Source organism: Spermophilus citellus (genome assembly GCF_964194105.1).
Source record: "Spermophilus citellus genome assembly, chromosome: 8".
In the NCBI taxonomy this organism is placed as follows: domain Eukaryota; kingdom Metazoa; phylum Chordata; class Mammalia; order Rodentia; family Sciuridae; genus Spermophilus; species Spermophilus citellus.
The window spans coordinates 5016350-5037813 of record NC_138189.1 but is presented as its reverse complement, the minus strand read 5'-3'; the positions used below and the strand labels follow the sequence as shown (position 1 = coordinate 5037813).

The following is a 21464-nucleotide window of genomic DNA, read 5'->3' as shown; positions in this document are numbered from 1 at the left end:
CTGCTGAAAGACAAATGTCTCCCTCAGTAACAGGCCCCTTAGGCAGAGTTCTGTGGAAAGATTTACAAACTGGTCAGTGGAAGGGTCTGGACCCGGTAATAACATGGGGCCGAGGTCATGCTTGTATCTTCCCAGAAGGTGCTTTCTGTCCTATTTGGGTGCCTGAACATGCTATCAGACATGGAGGAGATAGAACCCAGATTCAAGTGACTGAGGATCGACCCGGAGGAGCCACTACCCAGAAGGAGGAGATTTCGGAAAAAGATGAAGAAAGACCAGATTGAACCAGCCGAAAAGCTGACTTCATGGAAAGATGTGAAGAAATTGACAACCCAGGCTTCCCAAATACTTCAACGCCTAGGAAAGAACAGGACCCCAGTCTTGATGGTAACAACAGTAATTGCCCTACTGGGCTGTCAGGTAAAAGGGAATCAAGTAGACACTTATTGGACATATTTCCCAGATCCACCCCTGGTACACCCAGCTGTGTGGACTGGAGAATCTATTCCAGTATTTACTAATGACTCATTCATGATGGGAGGATTTACAGATACTCATATTACTCCCAATCATGTGACTAGATTTAATTATTCTGGCTACAGTGCCCAATTACCTTTGTGTTGGTCACATGATAAACATGCTGGCTGTCTGAAAGTATCATTCAAAGAAAAGACAGCGATCGGTAAACCTAGACTGACAAATAATTCTATTTATGGGGACTTAAAACCTAATACTAGATCAGTAATTAAGATGGGACTTTCCCATAACAAGCCAGTCATTTCTGCAAAACCTCCACCAATACCCCACTGTCCAAATAGTTCTATAATTGAGATCGGCACCTTCCCTAAATGGATGGATTGTGTAAATACCTTTCCTGTACAACATAAGGTGTCTAAAGATAGTGGGTATATTTTAGACTGGTCTCCAAAAATTGATAAGAGACAATTACGAAGAAACTCTGCTATGACACCTGCAGGATTTGCTAGTAATATTTGACTTATACTGAAGGGGGTGTTCAAAAAGATATTTGGCATTTAGTTGCTGCCTCAGAATTTTTACATTTTTCAGATAAACCTTTACCAAAATTTGTCGGCAAGAACTGTAAAGAGGGATCTTGCTATGGCTTAAGAGCTTGTGTCCAATCTCCTTACGTTTTAATTATTGGAAATATAAAAGTTAAATGGATAGATGACAGATATTGATAAAAGGATTGAAACTAAATTAAACGCCTTAGAGGCGACTGTTATAGGTAATGAACTTTCAGCCTTAAAATTTAAGGAAAGGCTTAAATGCCATGCTAATTATAAGTATGTATGTGTTACAGCTGCCAAGTACAATGCTTCTCTCTGGGATTGGGAGAAGGTTAAAAACCATTTATTAGGTATTTGGCAAAATAGTAATAATAGCTTGGATATTCTGGAACTTCATCAACATATCCAAGACATTCAAAATAATAGAGCTGATTTTTCAGATCCTTCTTCTTTGGCTAACCAAATATTGAAGGAGTTAAATGGATTCAACCCTGGAAATATTTTTAAACACTCTGCTTGGTACATTATTGGATTATTCTCTTTGCTGTTAATTCTCTTTTGTATTGTAACTATAGGATGGCGAGTCTTCCAATCAAGAATCCAGGAACTCCAGAGAGTGAACCGCCGCCTCATTGTTCAGAAAAGAAAGGGGGGGGCTGGGGATGTGGCTCAAGTGGTAGCGCGTTCGCCTGGCATGCGTGCGGCCCGGGTTCGATCCTCAGCACCACATACCAACAAAGATGTTGTGTCTGCCGAGAACTAAAAAATAAATATTAAAAATTCTCTCTCTCTCTCTCACTCTCTCTTTAAAAAAAAAAAAAGAAAAGAAAGGGGGGATATGTGGGAAGCCATTCTAACACGTGATTGGGTGACTCCCGTTAAGGGCCTGAGGCGCTTTGGCTCTGTCGAAGCTTTCCCGACCCTTTCCTGATGAGAGAGCCCATCTGTGTGGGGGTGTGCCTGACCACTGACCCCGGGGACCCAATCACTGACCCTGACCTTGGAGTGCAGCCCCCCCTCAACCTTCATTGGATGGAATTCTCCCCTGAATCTCTTGTTCCCCAATAAAGGGCTACTCCCAGGCGTGTTCACTCTCTCTCTCTCCTGCTAGCCCTGAGTAATCCTTGCTGCCCTGCTGGGCGGCTAGAGGCGGGAACCAGGGAGGTGAGCCGTCTCGGACCTAGCAATATAAATAAGGTAACTGGTCTGTGTGTTTTATTTCGATCTCTTCTAACTAACTTTATGCCTAGAACCTCATTAATGAAACCACTGCGCAGGCCGCGTGGTAGACAGGATGTTCTCTCTTACTCCTTCCCTAGATAAACCCACTCATCCTTTGAACGTTAGCTGAACGATTTCATCTGACCACCTAACTGAATGACCCTCCTCCCTAGCCCTTCCTCATCGCTCCCCACCACTCTGTTCAAAGTACTTAATCACTGCGCGATTATGAACATACTTCCCCGGCACACAGCATGGCCCTCAGCAAAGATGTAATAATACGTATGAACATGTGTATGTCTGCGTATACACATGTGTGCATGTGTATGTGTGTATATATACATGTATGTGTGTATAAAATGAATGGAGGGAGGGAAGATTTCAGACAATCACAACAGAAACAGCTTCAGGAACTAGGATCGTGCTCTGGAGAGAGTCTTCCACCACTGTGGGGAACCTGGCCCCAGGCCCCACAGAGTGGGGTGAGTGCTCACGGCAGGGACACCCAAGGCCCACAGAAGCCCCAAGTTCTTTACTGTCCAGCTTATGGAAGGATTGTCTGAGAGGGGCCCAGAGTGATGCAGGAAGGACTGGCATGGGCAGGGCCAGGACCCAGGTGAGGCAGGTGCTAGAGACACCGAGGGCACCTGGACACAGGTGCTCACTCGCAGGTTCCTTCAAGGGCAGGAGATGACTTGGACTCACTCTGGTCCTGCATGGCCTCAGGCACTTCCCAGAGGGCACTGTCCCTCCTCTCAGCAGGCCCACCCTCTGCACCTGCTCTTGACAGAGGCCGACATCCACCTCAAGGTTCCAACACAGGTTTTCCCAGAGCTTGGGCAAAGGAGCAGGGCTGGCCCTGGAGCCCACCCACACCTGCAGGCACAGAAGAGCACGAGGCCAGGGCCATGCTTTCTTGGGCCTTGGTTTTTTCCTTCCACAAATGGGCCAGATAATTCCCATTTCCCTTGGCAGAAGCGAATGAAAGGACCCAGTGAAAATGTGCTGTCCTTGGGCTACTTACAGCTCAAAGTTCACAGACACAGTGCAGTCCTTCGTGAAACCGAGAAGCATCAGAGGCATTCTCAACCTCTGCAGCCAAGAGGGAGCCCTGGGGCATGCATCAGACAGAGCCCCAGGACTGCATGCTGGCTCTGGGGGAGAGTGCGAGGACTCCAAGGGCACCAATGATCCAGCGCCTGGTGAAGGCGCTCCTGGAAATCTCTGGGTTTGCAGCCAGGATTCATGAGACAGCCAGGAAGGAAGAGGGAAGCAATGGGACACAGACCTTGGACAGATCCCCCTAGAGCCTGGGGGAAGAGATGGGACACAAATTAAGGAATGAAATCTAGGATGGATCTTCACCAAGAACCAGAGGCAGACAAGGGACCTGATCAGGGGGAGAAGACATGAGGCTGGTGACCAGCTTGGGGAGGAGGAGAGAGCTAGGGTGTCCTGTGCCTTTCCAAGTTTGGACACAGAGAAAGACCAGGGTCAAGGCCAAGTGGGAAATGGCCAAACTCACCAGGGAAAGTGTAGTGTGGTAAAAATACAGCCAATACCCCCGAAGCCCATGTCACAAGCTGCACCTTCCCAAGAAGAGCTGGCCACCGCTTTAACTGATGCACAGTGGCCTCTGGAGGAGTCACCATTAGGCAGGGTTGTATGTGCAAGGAAAGAGAAGTGAAGTGATTTGCTCCGGGACACAGAGCTCCTAGAACGCGGAGCGGGATTCCAACCAGGCCGCTGGTCTGGTGGTGGCCAAGTCTTCAGCGCCAATCCAGAGCCGCCCCCTCCCGTCGGGGTTCTCGGGGCGCGCGGAAGGCACCTGGGGGACACCGCCAGACCTGGCGGTCGGATCCCGTCTCCTCTTCCTAGTCCTCTGCCCAATATTAAAGGCTCCCGCCCCGCCTGCTGACCGTGGGCCGCGCGGGTCCCACCCGAGCCCGGGGCGGCGCTGCTCACCTGTGCTCTGCGCTCGAGCCCTGCCCCGCTGGGTGCCGAAGGGGTCCCCGGGCAGGGCCCGACCTGGCGCGCCGCGGGCAACGCGCGGGGAGCCTGCTCGCCGAAGGGGTGATGGAGCGGGCCGGGGCCCGCGGGGAGCCAGCCTCGGGCCCCCAGAGCCAGGGCCGCGACCAGGACGCCCCCGGCCAGCACCCACGTGGCGCGCCACCCAGCGCCCACGGGATCCATCGCCCGACGGGGTCCCGCGCCCCCAAACCGGCAGGCGCCGAGGAGTCGCTGGGCTTCCGGACCCCAGGCCCGCCCCGCCGCCGAGCATGCTCAGTGCGAGCCGCCGCGGAAAGTTTTCTGGAACAAACACGGGCATCTGGACTTGGCGGGCCGGGAGGCGCCCGGGGTGTGGGAGGGAGCCAGGGAGCCAGGCTGGTGAGGCTGAGCGCTGCGCGGTCACGCCCGGGTTGCTCGCGCTCTGCCGCGTGTCCCATACTACCCAAATCAGGACTCCAGAGATTACCAGGGCTCCTCTACGAAAGCCCACCCGTTTCTCTGGATCCCAGCTCAGCCTCATCTCCTCTAGGAAATCCCTGCTACACCGGACTAGATCCCCACGCTTCACCCACCCACCTATTAGGAAACCGAAAGGCCTTAGGGCATTTGCAGACAGCCTGCGAGGTCTCTATAGGAGGAGCTGGCAGGGAGCAGGCAGAGAAAAAAGGTGACCGGCACTTCCTGTTGGGTTCAGTATTCACTGGAGTAGCCCCTGGAACTGCCCAGCGGGGCACATTCCCAGGGAGAGGCAGGTAGTTTCTGATTCTCTCTGGAGAATCAGAAAGAGGGCAGAGCATGTCTGGAGCCTGGAAGCCTTTGAGCAGCTCCTCTGAGCCCTTCTTGGGGACACGTGGAGACAAGGCTTTGCTTTGCTTTGCCCCGGGGATTGGGGGTGGGGTGCAGTTTGTCTGCTTCCTGCTTCTTTTTCATCCCCTATGTGCACAGCTCATGCCTGATCACTGGGGAAAGAGTTCCTCTCCTGCCAGTTTTCTTGCTGGGCAGCCCCTGAGGCTGGCATTTTACCTCCCAAACACACACCTCCAAGGACAGGCCTTCTTGACCTGTCACGGATAAGGTGATGGGTTAAGGATCTGAGAGGCCAACATTCCCACAGTAGGTTTGCTGTCCTAGGTGGTACCTGGCTGTGTCAAGAGTGAGACAAGGCCAAAGGCTAAATGCCAAGCATCCTACTGGAGCAGCAATGTTATATGGCAGTGAGTAATTTAAAATGACATTTTAATATTCAAACAACCTTGTAATAAAGTGCAATGAACATTACATGATTCCCTTTTTTTAGACAGGTCCTGCTGTGTTGCCTGGGCTGACCTTAACTTTGAATCCCTGGATGCAGCCATCCACCTGCCCCTCCTCCTGAGGACTGAGTAGCTGGGACTAGAGATGCATGCCACTGCACCAGCCTTTACATTTGGAAAACTGAAGCCTGAGCATCCCATGAAATAGCCAGCATAAAGCACAGGGTTATTGTCCCTGAAGATGTGCCCAGGAGCCTTGGAAATTCTTCTGAGGAAACATTTAAGCAGCTAGCAGAGACTGTGTGCCCTGAAGCCAGACAGGTGCAGGGTTGAGTGTTGTACTCCTTAGTTGCACCTTGAGCAAGTCACCTCTCCTTTCTAGCTGTGAGTTTTTTCACCGTAAAAAAGATGAGGAATTTGGATAATAGTTCCCACCTTGCCCACCTGGAAGGGTAGAGGGAAATGATGAAATAGACTGGAGAGTTGAGCCTGATCTCCAGGGCAAGAAACTCAGCACAGAAGCCCTCTCTGTTGAAACAGATCCCTGGAGTACCTCCAGCCCTCCTCTCACGGGGAATCCAGGTAGGAGCCGGCACATGCACACATCTGGGAGCACTCATGTGCCCCTGGCTGCACTCTGGCTCCCAGGAGGATTGCTAGCAGGCACTCTGCATTCAGAAGGAGCAGGACGATGGCATCGCCTTGTGTGTCTCCACACAGCCTGGAGATCCAACCAGCCTGAGCCTCAGCAGGCTCATCCCTGCTCCAGAAAGACACTGCAGGTTCTCTGCAAATGCCCAGCAAATGGAAGAGCTCCCACTGTCTCAGAGCTAGTAGGGCCAGGGTGTGGCAATCTGTTTATACATTGCTTTAGAGAAAAGCACTGGCCATAGGACACGGGATGAAAACGGGGAACTTCAGGGTAGCAAATTTGGGGTAGTGGTAGGTTGTGAGGCCCCAGGAAAGCCAGCCCTTAGAGGAAGGAGCAAGAGCTGAAGTCCAGTCTGCTTGAGGCTACTGAACTGCTCTGACCTTGAGCTTCCTCCTCTAGAGGATGGGCAGTGAACAGCACCCTTCACGGAAGGTTAGTGGGAAAGTTAATGAGATCATCAGATTAAATGCTTAGCTTATCTAAGCGGTCTATCAGTTTAAAGGAGCAAACCTCCCTGGTGCTTGGGGCACCCTTTCTCCACCGGAGCCCAGGTTGCCTTCTTAAAAGTCCTGCGGGGTGGGAGCGCGCCTCTGGTGGGCATGCTCAGTGCACAGGCTGGGCCGGGGGCGGGGTGCCTCAAAGTTTTGGGCGGACGGCCCAGGCTCCTCCCTCCTGCTCGGGCGGAGCTGGGAAACCAGAGAGGAGCAAGGGGAAGGCGACTTCACCCACCGGAAAGTGGGCGAGCGCCCCGCGCTCCTGGCCGCCCGGGCTCTGAGGGCCGCATCGCGGACGCCGTGGGTACCTTGCGGTGGGCCGCGGGCCAGGGCAGTGCGCGGCGGCGGGCGGGATGCGGCCGGTCCCCCGTCTGAGCGCCCCCGATGGCCCGCGGCGCCGCGGCCTGTGCGAGCGACGCGCGGCTGCTGCTGGGCCGGGAAGTGCTGCGGCCCGCGCCCGCGCTGCTGGCCCTCGCCGTGCTGCTGGGCGCCGCTCTCGGCCTCGTCCTCGGTCTGTGGCTCGGCTGCCGCGCGGGCCGCCTGCGCCCGCGACACCAGGTGAGTTCACCGAGCCCGCAGCCACGGGGCGAGACTCTTGGGGCGCGGTCCTTCACGGTCCAGTGTCGGAGCCCAGGCTCTGTGTCCTGGGCTTTGGCGCGATTGCCGGCTTTGAGTGCCCCTTCTGCTCCAGGAGGGAGTTGGAAGCAGGGATTTGGAGGGAGGGTACAGGGCATTGGCCTGGCGTCCTGCTGAAGTGTCTACTGCATCCTACTTTGCTGCATGATCTTAGCCTGCAGGCCTCTTTGGGCCAATTTTCTCCTCCAAAGGACCGCGAGTTTGAACATAATGCTAGCAGATGTGCCCAGTTCAGAGGGGTGCGCAGGGGGCTGGATGTCTGCTCCTGCTTCTGCACTTCCTGCCGGGCCCTGTGAATTACCCAGCTTAATTCCCAGCTGCTGTAGCATTCATGGTTCAGTTCACTCATCCCTACAGCAACAGGTGGCTGAGAACCTTGTACAAGGAGCCAGTGGCCTAGGGACTCGGATGGAATTCACGGACCAGGAAAGACCTTGCCCTTGTCAGCTAGCAGGAGAAAGACACATTGCAAGTAAACATTTGGTCATAACACATGGGTTCTGTGACAGAGAACGCAGACTAGCATGCCTTGAGTGCCAGGGAGCCGCTGAGCTAGACCCTCTGCCTCAGTCTCACTGAGTCCCGAACAGCTTTGATTTCCATTAACGTTTCCATTCTGCAGATAAGGAAACTGAGGCACAGAGAGGTTAAGTAACTTGCCACAGTGAGCGCGTGAGCCTAACCCCGAAGCCACTGTGTTTTATGTGGATGAGGCTTGGGCGGCTGCTGAGAAGACCAGCAGATGCTGCACACCACAGCTGTGCTGATGAAGTGGGCGTCGTGGAAACACCTGGCACACAGTAGGTGTGGGTCAGTCGTGGTCCAGGAGGTCCTTGTTCTAGATCCTTTCAGCTTCTGCCTCCTTGAGGAGTAAAGCGATAGGATTGGAGATGAGGTGATGTTGTTTCCCCCTCCCACCTGCTCCTGGTCCTTGTGAAAAGGAGACATGTCTGGCCTGGGCACACAGCTCTTTCCCAGTGAGCTGACCTCTGGGAGTGTCGCGTTGCACAGGGACAAGGGCTGAATCGGAAACAGTGCAAGGTGCTGCAGGGAGTTGGGGGCTGTCTGCACCGCCCGTAGGAAACATTAAGGGAGTCTGGCTTCTTGTGTGGAGACAGAAAGGTCTAAGGAAGGGAGACTGCCAGTCCTGGCCCTGTGCAAGGTTTGTGGGCCATTGGTTCTTTATCCTCACTGGGGCCTAGCAGGCGGGGACCTATCAACAGCCCACTTCACAGTGAGGTGATGGAGGCTCTGCAAGGTTGATACTTACTAGTCCAGGCTCACACAATAAACCAGCATGGGGGCGGGACCCCAGAGCCAGAGCTTGAACCACCTGCTACCTGGTAAGGTGGTCGTTAGCATCCTGTTTGGTAGCTGGGTCAGCTGAGGCTCACAGTCTAACAAAGATGTGTGACTTGGCACAGCCGGTCAGTTGAGGGTGATGGTGACCAGGCCAGCATGGTAGCCACAGAGGAGGCTCTGGCTCAAGGGCAGAGCCACGGGCTCTTATGGCTTAAATGTGACCTATGCAATGGCCTCCTTTCTAATGGGACTCCCTCCCTCCCCTGTCCTTCCTGCAGTCTTTTTCTAAAACACACATCCTACAGTATGGCTGTCTTGATGAAAACCCCGTGCCCCCTGTTGCCTCCAAGATAATGCCAGGCTCCTCGCACAGTGCGTTAGGTGGTGCACCTTCCCCTGCACCTGCCTAGCACAAAGGTGGCCGTGCACCCACAGAGATGGCCCGGGAGGCCGCATGCCCTCTCCTGCCACCTGCATGCGTGTTCTCTTCTGTTCCGAGTCCCCCAGTCCAGAAGTTTACCGTGCATTACTCTCCTTTTCTTTTGTTCCTTTTTTTATCTCTAGAATCTTTAACTTTAAGTCAAGTTACCCCTGCATGCCGTGTGAAGTGCTCCTTTGAGAGCAGCACCCAGAAGCCAGTGTCCTCAACTCTCAGCGGCTGCTTTTGGTAACTTATTCCCATTTCTAAATAACATGGCTGTGTTGCTGCTGCTTTCTGGCCTTAGCAGCACGCGCTGAGTTCCCTGGTGGGAAGGAGGAGGATTTAGCTCTCTTCCCCCTTCCATCAGTACATTCACCCCCAATCCCACCAGTCCTCTTATTGCCTGGCTAGAGGGGAGCTGGGGTTAAATCGTATTGTTTCCCTTATGATGATGTTGTAAGCATGACTCACTCTAAGTCAGGGATCAGTTATGGTCATAAATACTTTCCTTTCTTGCAGAACATTTTGTTTTTCCTGAAATTAACGTGTCAGATTTTCTGTTAGATTCCACGTGCTTATCTCTCCTTTGTTTGTTGTACATTTCTTTTCAAGACATTGGAATACATAAGGCATTTGATCAGTTTTATCTTCTTGAGAAAAACATCCTGACATGCTCCAGTTTGAAATGGCTGCTCTCTAACATGAAGAGCAGACCAGCAGCATCAGCATCACCTGCAGCATGACAGGAGGGCAAACTCTGGGTCCCATCCTAGACTCACAGTATGAAAACCTCTAGGGTGGGTCCCAGCAAGCCATGCTTAATAATCCCTCTCAGTAAATTTTCTTAGTGTTTGAGAAACAGCTGCTCTGGGCTTCCTCTGTCACCGTGGAGACTTCACAGGGCCACCCTAACAGGACTCCTTACCTCTCTCCTGGTTGGATCCAGGTGCAGGATCTTGAGCACTTGTCTTTCTCTGATTTCCTTGTGTGGGTGGAGGGCATCCTGAAGTAGCTTTCTGAGAATGGGGTGGATTAAACTATTTTGAGAACTCCTCTGTCTGAAAATGTCTGCATTCTTCCATCTTTATCCCCAATTTGGTTAGGTAACTTAGGTATAGAATTCCAGGTTGAAAATAGTATTCCTTCAGAACTTTGAAGGCATCTTTCCATTTCCTTCTACTTCCTTTGTTGGCGTTGAGAAGTCTGATTCTGTTCTGATTTTTGGTACTGTTCATGAAGCCTCTTTTTCTTTTGCTCCTTGGTGGCATCTTGAAGAATTTTTCCCTTGCCCCAGTGTTATGGTTTAGATATGGGGTGTCCCCCAAGAGCTCACGTGTGAGACAAGGCAAGAAAGTTCAGAGTGAAAGGATGGGTTCTGAAAGCCTGACCTAACCCCTGTGTCAGTCCCCTGATGAGGATTGACGGGGTGGTGACCCGAGCCAGGTAGGGTGTGGCTGGAGAAGGAGCTCCATTGGGAGTGTGCCTTTGGGGTTATATTTTGTCATGGTGAGGGACCTCTGTCTCTCCTTCCTGGTGGCCATCGGTTTCCTGAGCCACTTTGCTCCAAGAGTCCCTTCTGCCGTGATGTTCTGCCTCACCTCAGGCCCCAAAGAATGGAGCCCCTGAAGCCATGACCCCAAATGAGCTCCTCCTCTCCTTGTTCTCGCTGGTCTTTTGACCCCAACAGTGAAAAAGCTGACTGAACCCCAGGGAATCAAACTGCATCAGGACGGGCCTTGGTGGCATCTGTGCCATCTGTTGTACGGGCCTTTGGGTGGCTCTCTCAATCCAGGGGCTCCTTTTCCTTATTTGTTTGAAGATTCTTTCCTTTCATATGTTCGCTTTCTTCTTCCAAGAACTCCATCATGCTTAGCCTAAATTGACCTCTGATTATTGATCCCCCCCCATATCCCATCTCTGGGTGTGTGTGTGGGGCGTGGGGGTGTGTGTGTACTTTCTGGGAGACTTTTCTCAATTTCATGCTCACAGTTGATCTCCCTGGTTTAATCATCAAGCACTCTGTTTTGTTCTAGACCCCTGTGTTTACAGCGGTGCTTTCTTACCTTGTGAATGAGCTACCTCCTTTCATCAGAGGACAGTGCACTGTTTTTGTGCAGCCTCTGACTCCTGCTTGCTTTCCACATTAGTGTCTGTCCACAAACGGCTGGAGGTCCTTGTCCTCGCTGGTGGCCCTTGTCCTCAGAGTCATTTTAAACAGGGAACTAAACAACTGATGCTCCTGGGGTGGGGGAGTTTCTCCTAGGGTGTTCCCTGTGGTCCAATCTGGCTGAGTCCTTCCACTCAGAGCTCTTGCACTGGTCCGCTACAGCTGCTGAGCCAACAGTCCTGAAGTCTGTGGCCATATCATCTGCCCTCTCTCTACCCCAGGACACCCAGACTTCTCCAGGTGCAGGGACCTCCCCAGACAAGCTACACCTGTGCCTGGCACAGGGCCTTTGCACGGGCTCTTCCTCTCCCTAGAATGCCCTTCTCTGAGGTATCTCAGAGCCTCACTTTCAAGTTTCTTCCCAAAGCCACCTTGTCTCTCCCCATCCGCCCAGGCTCCACAGCTTTCTCTGTAGCCCCTGTCTCCCCACCACGCTCCATATTTATTTGTGGATCTGTTTAGCTCTTTCTCCTTTCTGGAAAGGCAGCTCTGTGGAGGTTTGGCATTTGTTGTTTGTGACTCTGTTCCCAGGACCTAGAATGAATCTCAGACTAACACAAGGCAGTGCAAAGCGTGAGGTTTCTGCAGTGGAGAGATGGCGTCCACACGCAGCTAGTGGTCATGGGGGTTGGGAAGTGTCTCTGCTGTGTCCGAATTTAATGCAGTCTGTTCCCCTTGCTCGCAGTGGTTAGGCTAAGTTCACAGAGATCGTGAATTGGTGCCTACTGAGCCTTGGTCCCCAGGGGAGGTGCCGGTGAGGACCTGGGAGCCTCTGCTCGCGTTTCCAGTGGCCAGTCATCGGGGTGCTGTTCTGCGTGTTTCTGATTAGAGATCCCTCACTTAATACTACTGTCGATGTCACCCTGGACCTCAGCCAGTGGCCCTTGTTTCTGCCTCCGCTGGGCACATCACAGCCCCTGCCCGCCAGGGGGCACAAGAGGGCCCTTCAGCGCCACAGCTGGGGCCATTGCCAACAGCAAAAGTGACAATGAAACACAAGATGGGAATTTAAAAATGCATTAAGAGGGCTGTGGAAAGGACACTTGTCTCAGAGTGGGTGGGGAAGGGGGCCCTGCCTCCCTCACCTGCAGCCCCTTCCTTCCCACTAGCCTGGGTGCCCGTGTGGCAGGGAACGGAGAACACCCACAGGCATGGCTTGGCTTGGCTTAGCGGCCCCCCGGGGAGTTTGCAGATACAGGATCTCAGTTCACAGCAGGAATCGCTCTGTAATCTAAGGTGGCCCAAGGGCTTTTCTTTACCATCATCCAGTGGCATTAATGAAAAAGAAAAAAACAACCAGGGAGGTTAATATTGATGAGCACCTCGCCCGCAGAGCCTTGTCCTCAAGGCTGTGGTCAGCAGGGCCACCAAGCTGCAAGAAGCAGGGATGAGCTTTGCCCCAGGCCTGTCCTTGGGGTCCTGAGGGGCATGGAGGTGGGACTGTCGGGTGGGAACCCCTGGGCTGAAATCCGGGGGCACGAGCCGACTGACTTCGACATCCTGTGTCCATCCACCCCTGGGAGTTTTAGAAAGACACTCAACGTCTGCTCAAGAACCTGGAGCCTGGTGCACAGAGCCCCTCGGAGACTGGCTCCCCATCCAGGAGGAGGAAGAGAGACGTGCAGCCGTCGAGGGACGCAGAGGCCCCAGATGTAAGTGCTGCCTGTGTGTCTGCCTGGGTGCCGAGGTGCTGCTGCCCGCCCGGCAGGGATGGCGTGTTTCCCCACGGGCTTCTCCTTTGAGGGGTCACTTACGTATAAAATGCAGAGTTCAAGTTTAAAGTTTGACACATTTAACAAACGTCTCCACCTGGGAACCAGTGCCCACCACGGAGGTGATTCTGTCACCCCGGAAGCCCCCAGTGCCCCTTCTGGGCCAGCCTCTCGTACACATGCTCCCAGAGGGGATGCCAGTTGGCTGTCCGTCGCCAGGCTGCCCCTGCGTTCGGGGACTTTGTGGGGGCGCGTCCTGTGCTCTCTGTGCTGCGTTCCCACCAGAGCACTCTCGAGACTTCCCTGTCCCATCGTCACCACTCAGGAGTCCTGGGCCCAGAAGTGCCCTGGTCACCGTCCACCGGCTGCTGGGTGTCTGGTTGGCGGCCTGGCTTGCTCCTGTGTGCCGCGCACTAGGCTCCGCCCTGTCTGTGGCTCTTTTATTTTCCTTTCTCCTGGTTCCTTCTAAGTGGACGTCAGTGTAGGGAGCGCGGGCCGCGGCAGAGGTGTCAAAGGGGATTCTCCTGCTCCTTCCTGTCACCCTCTCTGAGCCTGCCCCAACCAAGAGCATCGCTGGTGAGCCAGGGGACAGGCTGTGACATTTCCAGTCTGTTCCTGTACCCAGGGAAGGACGGCGGGCTTCATCTGCTGGGGGAGGGGAAGACTGAACTGACATTGGTCAGCGCCTGTGGGCGCCAGCAGTTGTCCGTGTCCTCTCTGGGTGACGTACGTGCTCCTGTGAATGACCTCACCCAATTCCTATTTACATCCCCATTTTCCAAATGAGGGATCTGAGTCCTGCAGCCGGGGAGTGGCCCGGCTTGGATTTGCGCCTGGGTCTCTCTGGCCCCTGCCTGGCAAGTGCTGCCATCACCACATCCCTCTGTCAGCTCAGTGGCCCAGTGACCACAGGAGAGTGGCCGGGTGTTTTCAAACAAACCCACCGAAGCCTTGAAACCCACAGGGGCAGCTTCTGGTTACACCGAAGAATCAGTTTCCGGAAGGCGCCTAACCCCTGCACTTCCCATGGGTTCCCGCAACCTGGCTCCTCTTGCCTGCTGGCAGGACCCTGAGGAAGGTGGGCTGCTGTCCCCAGGGCTGACCCAGGCAGGTGGAGGAGATGGAGACCGCCTCTGTGACCCCAGGGCAGAGCCTGCCCTACGGGCGCACGCTGTGCGTCTCTGGTCCGTCTCCTGTCTCTGTGTCGGTGTGCTCCTCGCTGCCCCGCCCGAGTGTGTGTGTGCACCTGAATCTGCACAGCCTCTCTCCACCTGCACCTCTGGGCTGTGTGTGCTGGGGTGTCCAGGTGACAGCTGAGTCTGGGGGCATGTGTGCCTCCCTATGTCTGCCTCTCCCATCTCCTCTCCTCTCTCTCTCCACTGCCTGCTCACCCCCTCATACTATGAAGATCGTATCACCAAAGGCAAGTCTGTGTGCACACAAAACTTGTACACAACTGTTCACACCAACATTATCCACGACAACTGAAATGTGAAACAACACAGAGGGCCACTGGCTGACAAATGGATACCTGAAATGCAGTCTGTCCACGCAGCGGAATATTATTTGGCCATTGAAAAGGAACCAAGCCCTGCTATGTGCTACAGTGTAAACAAACCTTCAAGCTGTCGTGCTAAGTGAAAGTCACAAAAGGCCACCTAGTACAGGACCGCATTGGTAGGACTGAGAAGGTTATGACAGTGGATGGTGGCTGCCAGGGGCTGGGGAGGTGAAGGCAGGGTGGAGGCGACGGCCCAGGGCCCTGGTTTCTCCCCCTTGTGATGAGGATTTCTGCGGCAGCTGTGGTGATGTTCTGCGTGTCTGTGCAGACATGGAGCTATTATATCCTGCACCAGGGCGAGTCGTGGTATGTGGACTACGCCAAAGCTGTTTACAGAAAACAGTCCTGCTCATGCAGGGGCAGCTTTGGGACCTAGATCCTGCCCAGTGCTGGCTCTGCCACGTATTTGCTGTGTGATGTCGGGCAAGAAGCATAAGCCCTCGGAGCCTGGGGCTTCTCACTTTCACAGTGGCAATCAAGAAGGCTCCTCCCTGGGGAGGCTGAGGGTGCGGGTGGGAGCTCCGCCCCAGGATAGGTGTTCCCTGGGTGATTGTAGGGCCCAGTTTCCTGCCCCTGGAGGGTCAGCTCATTTTCCTGCCTGGTGTGTTATTCGCTGACTATTGAGCTAGTCCTGGCAGATGCCCGTGACCAAGCTAATAATCGCCCAGGGTTAAGTTAAAGATCTGCCTGTTCCAGTGACTGCTTGCTGGGCTCCCTGGACTCCGGTGGACTCCACGTGTGTGGACAGGGCTGTCTAGGGCACGGCAAGCAGAGCCATGGCTGTTGTCCCCTACTGCACAGAGAAGGAGCTGTGCTGTGCCCCTCTGCAGGTGAACTCTGTTTAATGAGTAGCTCCTGTCAATCATCAAAGCCAGGCAAAATTCCAGAGAGCTCTGAGTCCGCCCTAGGTCTCTGTCCTGTCCCTTGCTGTAGAGGGAGGGCAGGGACAGAGTCTTTGTGACGCGCTCATGCACTCGCTGGGAACACCTTTATGGTAGTGAAATGGCTTTTTCTACAATTATGCTTTAATTTTCTGAATAATTGCATTGTTTCAGCTGAAGAAGTTTTACTTTGTAAATCTGCATTACAACCAATTTTCTGAATAATTTCATTGACTCGGCTGGGCAGGTGGCCAGAATCCAGAGGACTCCCAGACTTAATAAGGAGAGCTTTAGAAGCTCAAGTTGGTGGGTCCCCTTTGGGTGGCTGGAGCCAGGCTGCCTCCTCCTCGGTTCCACACGCCAAGGGCTCCTGGGTCCTTCACTTCCTGGCCAAGGCTGTGACTGTCCCCCTGCCCTGTCCTCCAGGGCACTACCTGCTGCAGGTTTCGGGATGGAAAAGACAGACAGCTACACCGTGGAGCCTCACCTGCAACCAGGACTGTGTTTGCCAGGCTCCCCGTCCCCGGGGTTCTTTCCACAGGTCTCGGGGTCCTGCCCCGGCACCCTGTTCTTGCCTTGTTTTGCACACTAAGTGCAGTTCCCTGTGTCTGTGCTCGCTCTCATTCTCCACGCGTTCTTCTCTCTCCTCCCACCTCTGTTTGGGGGAAGTCAGAAGGCCCAGGGCTTTTCTGCCTCTGCATCTTTCCCTTGAGCAAATGTGTCCCCCTGGAGAACCAGCCAGGGCCAGCGTCCTGAGCACGTGACCTGTGCAGTCACGCAGGCCCTGCTGGGAGGGGCCCTGGCCTTGGCTGCTGGGCTGGGCTGTGCTGTCCCTCCCTCTGACAGCTTTCACAAGAACCCTCTGTCTGTTCTGCACTAGGCCCCACCGTGGTGAGAGCAGGCTGGGTTCTGTCTGTTAGTCTCACCACTGTTCTTGGCTTTTGCACCATTTCATCAAAAATGCTTCAGCAAGGAGTGGGTCAGGTGCTGGGGTGGACAGCAGCCCTGCTCTGGCCCTCAGGTCAGAGGGAGGCCAGGAAGGTTTTCAGAGGAGCAGCAATAGGAAGTGCATGTTTAAAAATCATTCACTTCCCACATGGAGACTGACCTGGGAGGTGCTCACCCCTGAGCCTTAGTTTGCCCCTCTGTGAAGTGGGTGTGACCCTGGAGTCCCGGCCTCCCAAGCTGGCTGCTGTCTGGCGACTGCATGAGCAGATGGGCACACCGTGGCTGGCATGCAGTTGGCACGCATGGCGGGGAGCCAGGAGGGAAGCCGTTGCAGCCCTTCAGGGAAACGGGTGGCTAAAGGTGGGTCTGTGGACTCCCGAGGGCTTGGGGAGGGAGATTAGTGGGACTGTGGCTGGTCAGACCTGGGGAGTTGGGGTGCAGGGAGATTGGGTGCCTTGTGTCTGGGCATGGCAAGGCCATGCCTGGGGCCTTCTCTACTGAATTCCCACTTCCCTTTTGATTCCCTGGTTCTTGCTCTTGTTCTTCCCTCTTGCTATGTTGAAGGAACTAGCATGGTGTCAACTAATTGTATTTACTGTGCGAAACAGTGCAAGGATGCCTGTCAACTCAAGAGGACGAACCTGGAGCCAGGAGATTCGCATTCCCATCCTGGCTCTGGGGTTCATGAGCTGTGTGGCCTTGACCTTGGGCACGTGGCCTAACCTTTCTACATCCTGTCCTCTCCATCTGGGAAGTGGAGACGGTGACTCCTGTCGGGTCCCAGGAAGCTTCGTGCACCACCCGGTTCTTGACCTCTGGGCCTATGTTTGTGAGTTGTGAGGTGCAGACAGGAGGCCAGAATCAGGGCCTCCACACATGGCTGCTCCCGGTGAAAGTGGAGACCATGGGCCACAGTGCAGCTCGCTCAGGAGCATCCCGGCCCCTCGATCATGAGCAGGTGGCCAGTCCCTCTGTGAACCCCATGGCAGGTGTCCAGTTGGGTGAGTGGAGCAGTTGGAAGGAAGCTGGTTGTCTGCTCTGGGTGCTTCCTCCAGGATGCGCAGGAAGCAACAAAGCGGAGGAAGAGGGTCCCCCACAGCACCTCGTTCCAGAGCAGGTCGCCCAGGGCCTGTGAGCAGTCCCCTGCGCCTGCCTTCACTCACTCACCCGGTGTCCCCAGCATGTTTCCGGAGCCAGTCTTCACTGCCTGGGCCGCGCACAGGAGGGCACGCCTACCGGCGGACAGGAGCAGAGGACGTCGGGATACTTCCCAGAGAAGTCCTTCCTGCCATAGGGGATGGCTTGTCACCACTGCACCAGGGGCCCAGGGCTGAGGTTCTCCCCTGGTCCAGAGACTCACCTGGGAGCTTGTTCATGTGGCCTTGTGGGTGGGTCTCCTGGACCTGCTTACTGCCTGGGAAGACGGGCTCAGACAGGTTGCTTAAGGGTCCAATCCAAGTCCTGTGTGAACATGTGTCACGGGTTTATACTACTGACGTGCAAAAATCATTTCTTTAATTTTTAAAGAAGTTTAATTGGCTCATAATGATTATACCTACTCATGGGGTACAATATAATTCAAAATGTGTAAAGATGTAAGGTTCAAATCAAGGTCGTCAGCATTTCCGTCTCCTCAGACACGTATCATCCTGTGTTAAGAAACTTCAGCTCTCCTCGCTGTGTTCAGATGGGTCACCAGCCGTCGCAGGCTGTGCTCCTTCTCTGCTGCAGAACACGGGGCTGAGTCCTCCTGTGTAAAGTCGTTCCTTGTTTTTGTTCTTTTCACTTATAGATTGTTCAAAATTATTTAGAAGACACTTTTAATTAGTCTCAGGTTATTCAAATCCTTACTGCTTTCTAAGCCAAAGAGTCAGAATTAAGTGATCATATATTTCTGTCCATATACCCTCCACCCATCCGTCCACCCACCTATCCGTCCACCCACCCATCTGTCCACCCACCCTCCATTCATCTTTCTCTCTACTTATTTATGCACACACATATATCTGTGCCTCCACCACCCATCCACCATCTGTCTGTCTGTCCTTCTATCCATGCACCACCCACCCATCTATCTATCCATTCTACCAAGAGAGACTTGCCAGGATCTGCAGATGCCCATCACAGTCCCTCTGAGACCACTCCCTCACTTGGATCGTGGCATTTTGGACTCGTGGGGGTCTGTCTTGTTCTGCAGAAAGCCTCCAGACCACTTGTATGAGCTTTTCTTTGCTGTGACCAAACTCCCTGACAAGAACACCTGGGAGAGGTTCATTTTGCCTCACAGTCCAGAGGTTCAGCCCATGGCCAGTGGCTCCGCGGCAGGAACGTCCTGCCAGAAGGGCATGCCTGGGGAGAGCTGCTCACTCACGGCAGCAGGAAGCAGAGAGAGGCAGGAAGGGGCCAGGGACCAATATGGTCCAGAGACCTGCTTTCTCCTGCCACAGCCACCTGCCTAGGTCCTCACCACCTCCCAGTGGGCCTGGTCAGATTATTAATCCACCAATGGGCTAGTCCACTGATGGTCCAGTCACTCTCCTCTGAAGGTAACTACGCTGCCTCACCCGTGAGCTCTGGGTCCGTGCCAGGTCTGAACCATGACGCTGTCTGTTCTCTTTCCCAGGAGTATGAGCCGTCCTTCAACAGCAACATCACAGCATTCGCCCTGAAGGCCAGAGTCATCTACCCCATCAATCAGAAGTTCCGGGTGAGAGCTCTGAGCCCCGTCTTATAAGCGCCGTGATCTTGGTGACAATTAGGGCTTGCCGTGGGGTGGGGGATCCAACGTGCAGCTGAGTCCCAGTCGGGGTGTTAGGCCAGCTCTTCCCCCACAGAGACCTTGAGGTTGAAAGCAAAACTGGACGGTTACTCCATTTATGACAGGATTGTCAGGGCTGGGGCAGGCCGTGTGTCAGGGAGGGAATGACCACAGCGCCTGTGTCCCCAGGGACCCAAGTGGCAGCACAGTGGGGCAGCATCCCCCCGCCTTCCCACACTGACACAGCCTGACGTCGACGTGGTCACCCCTCTCCTCCTCCCTCACAGAGCCTGGACGCAGGCCAGCGGGTCCTTCCCATGAGCGTCTGAGGGGCTGGCATGGGCTCTTTGTCACAAGCTGGACATGTCAGCTTTGCAGTGTTGTCTCAGTTCACCCACAAAGGGACTAGGTCCCAGGGAGGCTGCTGCCCTGTCCGTGGCCCCCCGGCAGGACCAGGACCTGCCGACCTCGCCTGCGCCCCCTGGGGGCTCTGGAAGAGTTTCCTGGTCAAGTGTGTGTGGGTGTTGGGAGACACGCTCCAGGGCACATTCCCACTCCCATCTCAGCCATTTACTACTGCTGGCCTTTCCCGTGCCGCGGTTTCCTCATCTGTGACGTGGGGATGATGGGTTCTAATGCCTCACCTGGTTGTTTTCAGGACCGTGGCATCAGCCACTCGGCACACGGCAGGATTTTGGAGTATTACATGCTTTTTTATTCCTGGTGCTGGGGATTGAACCCCAGGCCTTGCGCACACTGGGCAAGTGCTCTGCCCTGAGCCACATCCCCAGCCCACTAAATGATGTGCTTTTGAAAAGAGCCAGAGTGCCCTGGAGGCTCTGAGACTTCCCACACCACGGAAGTGACTCCTTGTTCAGTGTAGCATGTCCCAAACTGATTCTCCACAGAACCCTTGGGATGAACAGTAACAGGATAGAGTTCATGAACTGTTCCCTGGAACACACTTTGAGAACCACATCTTTCTTGCACTCTCTGGTGGGTGGACGAAGGGCATTTATATAACAGCAACACCCACTGCTGAGTCTGTCCAGGCAGGACTGACCTGTGGTAAAACAGGCTGTGAAGACATGACCAGGAAGCTTTGGAACCCAGGACAGGACGCGGGGTCAGTTCATTCCAGCAAACAAGGGTGCGAGGGTGCTCAGGATGGGTACAGAGCCTGGGGTGGCCCAGAAGCAGGAAACAAGGAGAGGTCGGCCGCCAGAGCCAGCTGGCCTTACAGCTTGGGCAGTACAGTAGGGGACAGGGCTGCGCGGAGGTGTGGACATTCACTGAACTCTGCAGCTGCGCTGGGCACCAGGCTGTGGCCTGGGCAGTACTGGTCATGGGTGGACTGCCTGGAGTTAGAGCTTGGGCCTGTCAGAGGGCAGTGGGGGCCACCTTGAGGGCCTGGGCCTGGAACAGCTCCTGCCTCAGTGGGCTTTGTGGCCAGTACAGGTAGGGATCTGAGGCAGTGGAGGAGGGGAGGGAGGCCAAGTTGGCTATTGGGTGTGGGGTACAAGTGGTATTTAAGGACAGAGCCAGGTTACAGCTGAGATGGGGCCCAGCACAGAGGGGACAAGTCCAGGGACAGAGAACGTGAGTGTGAGCCAGGTCCCGGGGCAGACGCTCTGTCGGGTGACCAGCACCCTGCAGCCTGCCCAGCCAGGCCTTCTGGTGAGCTGCCCCAGTCCATCAGGGAGAAGTTGCTAGACACACAGGGGATGCACCGCGGATGCTGACAGTGTTCCTGCCTTTCTGCCACCCAGCCCCTGGCTGATGGCTCCTCCAACCCGTCCCTGCACGAGCACCTGAAGCAGGCAGTCCTGCCGCACCAGCCCACCGAGGCCTCCCCGGCCAGCAGCCTGGGCAGCCTGAGCCAGGCCGAGAAGGACGACGGCAGCTCCTCATCCAGCCTCCACTCGGCCAGCGACGACGGGTTCCTCGGCCGCAGCTTCCTGCGAGTGAGCAGCTTCCTGGAGGTGCTGGCCTGCGAGAGGTGAGGACAGAGAACGAGGCCGGGGATTCCAATCTCAGGCCACCAGTGGTCACACCATTGTCAGAGGAGGAGGGAACAGAGAGGTTAAGGGACTCGGCCACAGATGCACAGAGACCCAGCAGGAGAGCTGGGACCCCAGGTGGTCTGTCACCTCGTGATGTTGGCCAGCATTAGGGTTGGAGTCAGGCCTGAGCCCTGGGGACAGATGACGGGGGGCCTCACTCAGTCCCTGTTGTGCTCCGTGCATTGCACGGTGGCAGCTAGCACTGATCAAGTGCCCCCGAGTACTGTGCAGAGCGTGCTCAGCAGCCAGGTCCCTGCTGTTCCCGTCGGCCATTAGCAGCATCCAGCAGCTCATCAAGCGCCTCCTCATAACCCCGGAGTGTTGGGACCTCAGCACAGGAGTGAGTGCAGGAGG

The 21464-nt window shown here is 54.8% G+C and overlaps 2 protein-coding genes across 11 annotated transcripts in view; one reads left to right on the top strand and one right to left on the bottom strand.

Moving 5' to 3' along the window:
• EVC2 (EvC ciliary complex subunit 2) overlaps positions 1–4581 on the bottom strand; it is a gene marked incomplete at its 5' end in the record, with an annotated part of 108001 nt that extends 103420 nt beyond the window's left edge. For 2 of the 5 annotated variants that reach the window (XM_081303857.1, XM_081303858.1), the window contains one exon: positions 4218–4581. In XM_081303857.1, the coding sequence (XP_081159983.1) occupies positions 4218–4581 (364 nt within the window). Of the gene's footprint in view, positions 1–3276; positions 3371–4217 lie in introns of those variants that run through there. The other 3 variants (XM_081303859.1, XM_081303860.1, XM_081303861.1) reach the window with 2 other exon arrangements.
• Positions 4582–6835: 2254 nt separating this feature from the next.
• The window catches only part of EVC (EvC ciliary complex subunit 1), a 60033-nt gene continuing 45404 nt past the window's right edge, over positions 6836–21464 (top strand). For all 6 annotated transcript variants that reach the window (XM_081303742.1, XM_081303744.1, XM_081303745.1 and 3 more), the window contains exons 1-4: positions 6836–7219; positions 12717–12839; positions 18913–18996; positions 20817–21046. In XM_081303742.1, the coding sequence (XP_081159868.1) occupies positions 7046–7219; positions 12717–12839; positions 18913–18996; positions 20817–21046 (611 nt within the window). In that variant the 5' untranslated portion in view covers positions 6836–7045. The remainder of the gene's footprint in view (positions 7220–12716; positions 12840–18912; positions 18997–20816; positions 21047–21464) is intronic.